Raw genomic sequence first — 11517 nt, forward strand, 5'->3', positions numbered from 1 at the left:
GTATGTGGTTACCATGTTTACCAGTATGTGGTTACCATGTTTTACCAGTATGTGGTTACCAAGTTTACCAGTATGTGTTACAATGTTTACCGTATGTTACTACCAGTACTATGCGGTTACACATGTTACCATATAGTGGTTTACAATGTTACAGTATGTGGTTACCATATGTTTACCAGTATGCATTGTTAACCATGTTTACCAGTATATGGATCTACCTGTTTATCAGTATGTGGTTACCATTTTACCAAGTATGCGCGTGGTTACCATGTTTACCAGTATGTGGTTACCATGTTTACCAGTATGTGGTTACCATGTTTACCAGTATGTGGTTACCATGTTTACCAGTATGTGGATTACCATGTTTACCACAGTATGGTGGTTACCCAGGTATGTTTTTTATGTTAACCAGTATGTGGTTACCATGTTTACCAGTATGTGGTTACCATGTTTACCAGTATGTGTTTACCGTCTGTGGTTACCATGTTTACCAGTATGTGGTTACCATGTTTACCAGTATGTGGTTACCATGTTTACCAGTATGTGGTTACAATGTTTACCAGTATGTGTTACCATGTTTACCAGTATGTGGTTGACCATGTTTACCAGTATGTGGTTACCATGTTTACCAGTATGTGGTTTTCCATGTTTACCAGTATGTGGTTACCATGTTTACCAGTATGTGGTTACAATGTTTAACAGTATGGTTACCATGTTTACCAGTATGTGAATGTTTACCATGTGTTTACCAGATAGTTGTGGTGACCATGTTTACCAGTATGTGGTTACCATGTTTATGTGGTTACCATGTTTACCAGTATGTGGTTACCATGTTTACCAGTATGTGGTTACCATGTTTACCAGTATGTGGTTACCATGTTTACCAGTATGTGGTTACCATGTTTACCAGTATGTGGTTTCACATGTTTACCAGTATGTGGTTACCATGTTTACCAGTATGTGGTTACCATGTTTTACCAGTATATGGTTACCATGTTTAACCAGTATTGGTTTACCAATGTTTACCAGTATGTGGTAGTTACCATGTTTACCAGTATGTGGTTGCCATGTTACCAGTATGTGTTTACCATGTTTACCAGTATGTGGTTTTCCATGTTTACCAGTATGTGTTTACCATGTGTTTACCAGTATGTGGTTTACCATGTTTACCAGTATGTGGTTACCATGTTTAACCAGTATGTGGTTACCATGTTTACCAGTATGTGGTTACATGTTTACCAGTATGTGGTTACCATGTTTTACCAGTATGTGGTTACCATGGTTTACCAGTATGTGGTTACCATGTTTACCAGCATGTATGTCCATTTTACCAGTATGGTTTACATGTTTACAGTATGTGTTACCATGTTTACCATATGTGGTTACATGTTTACCAGTATGTGTTACCATGTTTACCAGTATGTGGTTACCATGTTTACCAGTATGTGGTTACCATGTTTACCAGTATGTGGTTACCATGTTTATACCAGTATGTGGTTACCATGTTTACCAGTATGTGGTTACCATGTTTACCAGTATGTGGTTACCATGTTTACCAGTATGTGGTTACCATGTTACCAGTATGTGGTTACCATGTAGTATGTGTTACCATGTTTACCAGTATGTGGTTACCATGTTTACCAGTATGTGGTTACCAGTTTACCAGTATGTGGTTATGTTTACAGTATGTGGTTACCATGTTTACCAGTATGTGGTTACCATGTTTACCAGTATGTGTTACCATGTTTACCATATGTGGTTACAATGTTTTAACAGTAATGTGGTTTACCATGTTTACCAGTATGTGGTTACCATGTTTACCAGTATGTGTACCATGTTACCAGTATGTTTACCAGTATGTGGTTACAATGTTTAACAGTATGTGGTTACCATGTTTACCAGTATGTGGTTACAATGTTTAACAGTATGTGGTTACCATGTTTACCAGTATGTGGTTACCATGTTTACCAGTATGTGGTTTACCATGTTTACCAGTATGTGGTTACAATGTTTAACAGTATGTGGTTACCATATTTACCAGTATGTGGTTACAATGTTTAACAGTATGTGGTTACCATGTTTACCAGTATGTGGTTACCATGTTTACCAGTATGTGGTTACCATGTGTTACCATGTTTACCAGTATGTGGTTACAATGTTTAACAGTATGTAGTTACCATGTGTACCAGTATGTGGTTACAATGTTTAAACAGTATGTAATTATAAAAAGGTAATTTCTACATAATGCTGTCACTTGAGACTTTTATATGCAGTACATCATATCCTCTCATTTTCACTTAGGTTCATATATCTTACCTGTCCTGAGTTCTCTGACGAGGTGTTCACAGAGTCCATGGCTTGCTGGACAATAGATGGTATGTGGGGGTGCCCCAGGAGGCCTGTTGCCAGAGGCAAATTCCTTTCCTTCCCTCGGTAATCCTAAATTGTCCTGACCAGAATCCTGTACATACCCCTCCATAGCAGGAAATGTTGGCATTACTCTATCGGGGTTAATTAATGGAATCTAAAAAAATATACAAAAAAAACATACAGGGTAAAGTTATAAAATATGCTTTAAAAGTACAAATGAGAAAAAGGAATTTTAACATACTAACTAGAAATCCCAGTCTCTGAGGCTGGAAGGGATGGGACCTAACTGGGAAGGGTAAGACATAAAGGAAGGGATGGGACATGGTAGCAAGGGATGGGACTTTCGCAGGTTGGACTTGACTGCAGGGATTGGCACAGCAAGGGATGGGACATTAAGGGATGGACTTGACAGCAAGGGATGGGATTGACAGCAAGGGATGGACTTCCACAGCAAGGGATGGGACAGCAAGGGAGGGACTTGACAGCAAGGGATGGGACTTGACAGCAAGGGATGGGACATCACAGCAATGGGACTTCAGCAGGGATGGGACTCACAGCAAAAAATGACAGCAAGGGGACATCACAGCAAGGGATGGGACATCACAGCAAGGAATTTGGGACATCACAGCAAGGGATGGGACATGACAGCAAGGGAATGGGACATCGCAGCAAGGAATGAGGCATCACAGCAAGGAATGGGACATCACAGCAAAAAATGGACATCACAGCAAGGGATGGGACATCACAGCAAGGATGGGACATCACAAGGACATGACAGAAAGCAAGGATGGGACACAGCAATGGATGGGACATCACAGCAAGGGAATGGGCATCACAGCAAGGAATGGGACATCACAGCAAATGGGACATCACAGAAGGGAATGGGACATGAAGCAAGGAATGGGACATCACAGCAAGGATGGGACATGACTGATATTATTCTAAACATTGAAAGCATTTATAATCATGTAATAATAAAAGTAAAAGTAAAAAGGAGTATTATGCCCAACTATTTTTTATGTCAGTGCAAGTGTTAATAACTATGTTTATCTCATCAGGGGCAGGTTTCATACGGAGGCTGGGGCATTTTTGGTTTGGATTTTTTATGGATTTCAGCCAGTTAGTTTTCTGTAGCCAGTAAGTGTTCTGTAGCAAATTGATCGGTAAGTAGTATATTTTATATTTACTACAGATATGTTAAAGGGACTAAATCCTTAAAATATCATGTAATAAAAGAATTATAGAAATAATTGTAAAAGTTGTGTACTTTGTGTTAATAACAAAATTTAAAAGTTTGTATAACCATTTTGTTCAAAATGGAGAAAAACTGAAAATAAAGAGAAACGACCTAGTCACTATTTTATATTATTATCTTTCAGCGAGCATAAACAATCCATATGTGCATGCCCGATGCGGGAACATTCCAAACATCCGACCGAAGGAAATCTCATCTATCTAATTGACATATCTGCTATCGAATCAAAACACAAATTTATCGACTACAAGTTCCTGATTACTGTGTTAAATCAAATAAACGTTCAAACAGTTGCAGAAGTTTTGTGGAGAGTTTCTAAGTGTAAATATTCATATATTGTACAGGTTTTTGCATCTATAAAAAAAAGAGTTTTCATTATATTATATGGTTTTATACTTGCTTCTACCATTATTTTATTTTCATTTGTCATGATATAGGTACTAGTCCGCTAAATTAAACCTGCCAATATTATTAGGCTTTTTTTTTTTAATTGGCCTAATATATAGACTTTTTTTAATAAGGACAAAAATGGAAACAAAAACTAATAGTATAGGCATGCTTGGCGGACTGATTAGGTACATGCATTTCTTTTATCATTATATCAATATTTGACATTCACTATATATCCCTAGTTATAAGGTCTATCCGTATAATGGGCATTCCCTTATATATCTCTAGTTATAGTCTCTATCCGTCTGATGAAAATTCCCTATTATACAAAAATTTCATAGGTTACTGTGCTCTAGTTCATAATATTTAACCCAATGTGGCAGTAATCAACAAATGTTTCGCCCGAGTGCAATATAATATTTGTTGATTACCACCACTGAGGGGTAAATATTATGAACTAGAGCACAGTAACCTATGAAATATTTGTTTTATTACATAATCACAAGTTTTTCAGTTGAATATTTTATAAAACGAATACGACAATCACTTAACAAAATCATCAGAACCATACGGAGAAGTCCTAATGAAGATTAATGTATTACCCACGTACGTCACGTTGTTACTCCGGTTTGAATGTCTTATTGTCTTCTTTAACATTATTAGACCTGCATGCAGCCTTTTTATCTAATACATTCACCGTGTTCGTCCTCTACTCGATAAACGTCTACATGACATGTCTGATTTGAGATTTATAAAGCTAGCGCGAAATTGAGCCTTAACCCTTGTGACATCATAATAACGTAACTCACTGTTACGCGCGATTCCTCGGAAGTTTTCTACAAAACTAGGCAACAACAGCAAGTTCTTCCTAAAGATGTGCAATATAACATCTTGAACTGTACAATATCACGTTTCCATAGAACAGTCGGGATAATAGCATACAAATATCGACCTGTTTTCAAGTGGATACGGTGAATTATTAACTCGAGGAAGCGATATTACCCGAGGCCGAAGGCCGTTGGGTATATCATTTTCGAGAGTTGATAAATCACTGTATCCACCTGAAAACAGGTCGACATCTGTTTTATTATATGGCATTTACATAATGTAAACCATTTGACTACATGTATATGTACATGTATTTCCTCTTCATGATATTGAGCAACCCCTCTCCCCGATACTCAATAGTCCTGTTGAATAATTTCGAAGAGAAAAATGAAGGCTGATAATATCAATAAAATAGAGAAAACACCACGTAATACAATTTTACTTATTATTTGAAAAATCTGACAGAAACGTACACACAAATATTGGCAGGGTCACATTGATTCCAGTAAATCTGCTGCTCCCCGAAACATTTCACTGAATGATGATGTCACATTAGATATTTGAAGTCACGGAAATTCCCTTTATGCTATATTTGGGTACGGCCTGGACCCATTAGAATCTTATATCAACCTGTGAAGTGATTGTGACATCATTTTACATAACGTCACAATGCAAAAATTTCTATATTTCGGTACGACCTGGGGGTTTTGGAATCTTATATCAACCTGGGATGACATCACAATGCATAGTACAATGCATAGTTTGGAATTTTCTGGTGGATATCGTGTTGTATCGTGGCGGGAAAGTGTAGTTTCAGCCAATCAGGAGCGAGCAAAACACTCAGCCATATAATAATTGAAAAAATTATATTTTCTCATATATAAATTGGTGTAAACAAATTATGTAATAAATATACCTAGTTATAATGTCTATCCGTCTTATGGACATTCCCTATATATATCCCTAGTTAAATATATCCACCTACATGTCACTAGTTGTCGCAGATGTTTCACTAACATTATGTATGCCTTTGCGCGCCATAGTACATTGTGACGTCATAGCTTTGTGATGTCACGTTTGTAACGTTATTACTTGTAAAACGAATAAACCACGAACTAACACGGCTTTGTCAAGTCTCTCACTATGCACAACACTAGTTATATAACCTTTTTCCATCTGATTTACTTAAAGATGCTCAAACGCCGACAGAACATAAATGATATTCATCATTTGAACAATAATTAGTGTTTAATTGTGTATATATATGTCTAATTAACACAAAAATAGTATAAAGTAATTTCTTTTGCCTTTGGTGCATGCGCAATCAATACTTAATTCCATATAGGATATAGTGCCACGGATTTTTTTCGGGATGCAATTAATTTTTTTCATATTTTTTAATGAAGTAAAATATAATAGAAGCTAAAACTTTTCAATGGTGGTAATAGTGTAAAGTAAGTAACTTTTGTAACTGAATAAAAACACTAAATCGTCTGCTCCTGTTTTTGATAGTGAAAATATACCATTTGTCAGCGGTGGAGTATCTTTAAAAAAAATCAACCTACCTATATAACTAAATTGTATGTGTATTTTTATGTATTCAAAGCAAAAATATACCTTACATATACATTGTAGACCTATGTAAAATGTATATGTTTGCTTAATAAGGTACAAGTACTCCTGTATACATGTATAATATATACATAATTAACGAGTAAAAATACCTCTCACTTCTTGTCACAGGGACCTGACATTAAAAAAAAATTGTGCCAGGTCCCTGTGCTTCTTGTCATATTTCTATCACATACTCTAAAGCTTCATAGAACGTATGCTGTTTTGAATCAAGCCAATATAACCGATAAAAAATAAGTTGCCTTTTATAGTGATGTTATTACATCTATATCCATTAGCCGGGTGAGATTTTCAGCGATCCCGATTTTGAACTCAACGATGCACTCGGTTCTTTCCGTTATAAACAGTCAATGCCGACAGATACAGTTTCTTGTTGTGTTTGGCGATATTTTAACATTGATAAACATTGCATAAATTTCAAATAAAAAGTTGTAATTTTGATTACTATCTAATTTCATGTATAAGAACGTTTGTAGGAAGTCAAAAACCATAAGAAATCTTTGTAAATCTAATGATTTAGTAACTTTAACATCAACCAAAACAACTGTTTACAATATATAAATGAATATGCTGAATATTACTGGTATATAATAGTTTCATTTCAGATTTTTTTGAATTTCTGATCTTACCACAAAGTTCTGGCCAGAGTCTCCTTTCTGTTCTGGTGCTTCTCTGTTATTTTTCTGGAAGTCTAACACAGACTGTAATACTTGAAGTTGACTTCTGCAAAACCAATTGTAGTAAGTTAATGAGACTACTACTACAACTACAGTGCACTCTAAAATAAGTGTGAAATATGTAAGTTATACCAGTTTGTTTGTAACCATGCATCCTTACCCTAGTTAGGGTTCTCGCATCCATGTAAATGTACATAACTAAAAGTAATACAACTATGAATTGGTGATCTCATTAGCTGGCTGTACAGATTCAATAGATATGTCAAAGGAAATCTCAACCCATGCTGAATGATAGAACATAACATCTGGCTATAAGTGAGCCTTAAGACAATACATAACCGTGTGACCTCATGGTACAGTAAAACTAAGGTTTTTAATGGGAATAGAACACATGGTGCACAGAATAACCATCCCTGGACTCGCAAGATATTTAATATTTACTCAGCAATATCATTCATAAACTAACCAAGCCAAAGTGCAGTCTACCACACAATACATGACTATAGAACCTATAACAGATTGTTTATAATTGTTAAACAAAATTCCTTCCAATAAATGCAGATATTAACAGTAACTGTACCTTTATAATGATTCTGGATTATGGTAGAGTTGAAATTGGAGCAAAAAGCTCTTCCAACTATACCCACATTGACTGTATGCCAGGTAGATACAACTGTGTATCTCTGTAACTCACAATCACAGCTCTAATCACAATTATTTGTGTAGAGGAATTTGGTTTCCATAAATAACTTCCATTATGCATTCACTTACTTTGCAGCTGGTTTGATGAGATCGACAAGTATTTCTGGGGCTGGGTGTTCCCCATTGAGCAGGTTAGTGATTTCATACTTCATCATCAAGATATCACAAATAAGTTCAGCAATTACATTAGGGTCACTGTCTGCACCCTCGGGAAATGCCATTCCTCCGTCGATATCTTCTGTGTATCCCATCTTGCGCATGATTTCTCGACCTCCCTGTACAAGTGACAACAGTAATGCATGATTGAGATGTTTTAACCATGAACTTTTCTGTAATCATCTTTTCTCCGCATCAAACTGGATCAAAACAATACATGCCAATGTGTGTATAATAGTTAAAGATATTGATTTAAATTAAGCAAGAAATCATTACTGGTATGTCATTACTGGTATATCACATATCTATACCCTTGTATTATTATTTGCCAATTGTTATTTTATGTAAGTAAAATAAAATAAATGCACTTTTGAGCTGTGATTAAAAAGTCACTTATCAGTATAGTTGATACCTTAATAACATCCACACGCTCTTTGAAGAAAGAGTTGCTAAACTTCACATATCTCCACATTTCTGCTCTGTTTTTAAGTGGCTTCAGCAAATGGCGTGCATATTTCTCTAGTATATTGAAGGCAAACCCAATTCTCTTCACTTGTTCAAGTTCCTGTAACAGAAAAAAAAACTTATTAAATAATAGTTAGGTATTGTATACTGTTAAGAAACAAAAACATTTCTTTTTAATTTGCTTTGCCCATAAGTATTGTTACCCAATGCCAATCATAATTTAAAGAAATAATCTACGACTAAAACTCTTTCTCTTCATAACCCTGAAAAAGTTTGTTGGTGTGTTTCTATAAATTAATCTACCATAATCACGTATGTACAACATATCAGACCTACTAAATAACATCCTTCTGTCCCTCATCCCTATCGCATCCTACATTATATAATATTGATGTCCCTTGTGAATTTGAACCAATGCAGCACAATTATAGATGATTTGATGTCATACTATATCGACTAATTGATGTGATTATATGCAAAGACATTACCTCACAGTTCTCCCGAATCAATTTCTCCATATCAATCACTCGATACTTCATGTTTACGTCACAGATGACACGAGACAAAGCATGCATCTCTTTAGTACAATTATGAGGCTCGTTCGCTAACACATAAGGTATCATGGCTGCTCGAATCCTTGCTATGCCCTGAACCAGGGACTCCTTGTTCACTGTTATATATTGCCTCTCCATTGTGACAGGGAATGGTAGTATCAATCTACATCAGGACCTGAATAACAGTAAAACAGTCATAGCTGATATATAACAGTACAACTTAAATAGCAGGTATTACTATTTAAGGGATATTTACATAATCTTTTTTAATATCTGGATTAAAGAATATCTATAGGCCAGATATAATTGTTTGAAAAGTTTGAGCTTCTAATTTTATTTAAAGATAAAAGTACTAAAAATAATTAATTGTACCCCGAAAAAATTCTGTGGCACTATGTCCTATATGGAAAGAACTACTGATTGCGCATGCACCAAAAGCAAAATGAATGATTTTATGTTACTTTTTTGCTAAGTAGACATATATATACATGATTAAACACAAATTATTGTTCAAATGATGAACATTGTTTTTGCTAAGTTGGCGGAGGAGCATCTTTAAAGATTTTGCTGTGCATGAACATTCCACGCAAAGACCAATTACAATTGTAATATCACAACTTTCAAGGTACCAGCTGTGTATAGGTACTTAATCACAAGTGTAACAGATGTGTAGTGGGTCAATTGTCGATGAATAGATAGTTTGATTGCTAGCTAGAGCATCCTGCTAGTGATCGCATCCACCGGGTCCTTGGTTCCAACCTAGATCAGGCTGTGCATTTTTCCACTCCTACTACACAAGTACACTAAGGGTAGCTAAATATATACTGTGTTATTAACTGGACTCAGAGACTATTTATTTCACTTACCTTAATCATTTCCAATTTTAGACATATGATTTGCCAAAGATATGTATACATGCATGGATTTTTTTTATACTTGTTCCATTATGTTTCACTTCCTCCTCTCAAGCCCAATATCAAGTATGTTATATGCTTACGGAAATTCCACTTGTAAGTTGTATACAAATGATGCAGTTGAAATTTTATTACTTCCTGTTTCTAATAACATTGTAATTTCCAAATGCAAAGTGAAAATAGAAAATATTTATAGGTTATCCAAGGCTAATCTGAGTGTGAAATCAAACAAAGTTTGAATATGATAATTTATCTGTCTTTTTAAGTCATGATTCAACATTGTCTAATTATTTGAGATGAATTGCTTAGAAAGTAGAAACCAAAACTGACAAAGGTCACTTAGAACAAGTTCTTGTCAATAATTGCCATTATCGATAAGCATACAATAGTATGTACAGGTATAATGTAAAGACTTTTAATTAGTTTTATTTTAACCTCATGCCATATACTCACTTTATATGATCAGCACTATAAATAGATAAACCTGACATATGCACTACTGTTCCATATTTCTATTAGCTAATCTGACCTTAGTATTTTATCATTTATCAATTTTGATTATGCCTGAATAAAACAATTAAACAATTTATATATTTTCATAATGATGTTATAAATATTTAAATAATGCTTAGGCATTAAATATCAAGCATTTTCCACTGCACTCAACCCTCGATCCAAAACCATACATTCAGACCTACACACACCCTTGAACACAAGGCCAATGTGTAAAGGTATGAGTCATCCATATTGATGACACAATTAATGTCATTTGCAGTTACGAACATGCAACCATAACAACTTAATATTTAGAAATACATATTGTCATTTTTTCATCAAAAAGGACAAACTATCATTATCAACAAACAGAAATGATCATGGTTACCATGCATAGTAGATCTCTCCATTTTTTTTAAAAATCTTTTTCTGGTGGTCAGATAGGTCTAACTTCACCTTTCACCATAATTTCACAGGTACAACTGTTCTTGGTTGTCATGGCCGTACTATTAGTATCATGTAGTCCATAAAATCGTACCTAATCAAGTACTGAAACTATTTCCCAACTGCTTCAAATAGTGGGTACAGGTACTGTACGTAAAATGTTGGAATATGTTCAAAACGACCTCGTCACGTGATCGTGAATCTATTTTAAGACAGTGAAAACATTCCGGGAAGTTCCTGATACTATTTTTAACACAACTCCTTTCGATTCAAACATTTAGATGACGTTATATGAAATAGCAAAGTCTTAAACCAATATTCGGTATATTATAATCCGGAAGGACGTTAGTTCTCTAAACCTGCTTACAAGCAGGCTTTTTTTTTTTTTTTGCCTAATATATACAGTATTAGACAAGAAAACGTAGGCAGGTTTAGCGGACCAATAGACAGTATATATAATATCTAAATCTCTCTGGTGATGTAGACTTTGCATATTTATCTAGAGTTCCACAATTAATATAAAAATAATTTGAATATTATACAGAAAATGTAACGAGTTTTTCCTCTTAATCTCAATCTCAATTTAAACCGTGTTTTATTTCAATTCACATCCATAAGATTATAGAACATTGAAA

At 34.9% G+C, this 11517-nt stretch overlaps 1 protein-coding gene across 1 annotated transcript in view; it reads right to left on the reverse strand.

Annotated features, from left to right (window-relative positions):
- LOC138316724 (uncharacterized) overlaps positions 1-11078 on the reverse strand; it is a 43955-nt gene extending 32877 nt beyond the window's left edge. The window contains exons 1-6 of the mRNA XM_069258382.1: positions 10827-11078; positions 8964-9204; positions 8423-8575; positions 7924-8129; positions 7105-7198; positions 2317-2524 (exon numbers count right to left, since the gene is read on the reverse strand). Coding sequence (XP_069114483.1) covers positions 2317-2524; positions 7105-7198; positions 7924-8129; positions 8423-8575; positions 8964-9167 — 865 coding nt within the window. The 5' untranslated portion in view covers positions 9168-9204; positions 10827-11078. The remainder of the gene's footprint in view (positions 1-2316; positions 2525-7104; positions 7199-7923; positions 8130-8422; positions 8576-8963; positions 9205-10826) is intronic.
- Positions 11079-11517: the final 439 nt, after the last annotated feature.

The sequence above is a fragment of the Argopecten irradians genome, chromosome 2 (assembly GCF_041381155.1).
Source record: "Argopecten irradians isolate NY chromosome 2, Ai_NY, whole genome shotgun sequence".
Lineage (NCBI taxonomy): Eukaryota > Metazoa > Mollusca > Bivalvia > Pectinida > Pectinidae > Argopecten > Argopecten irradians.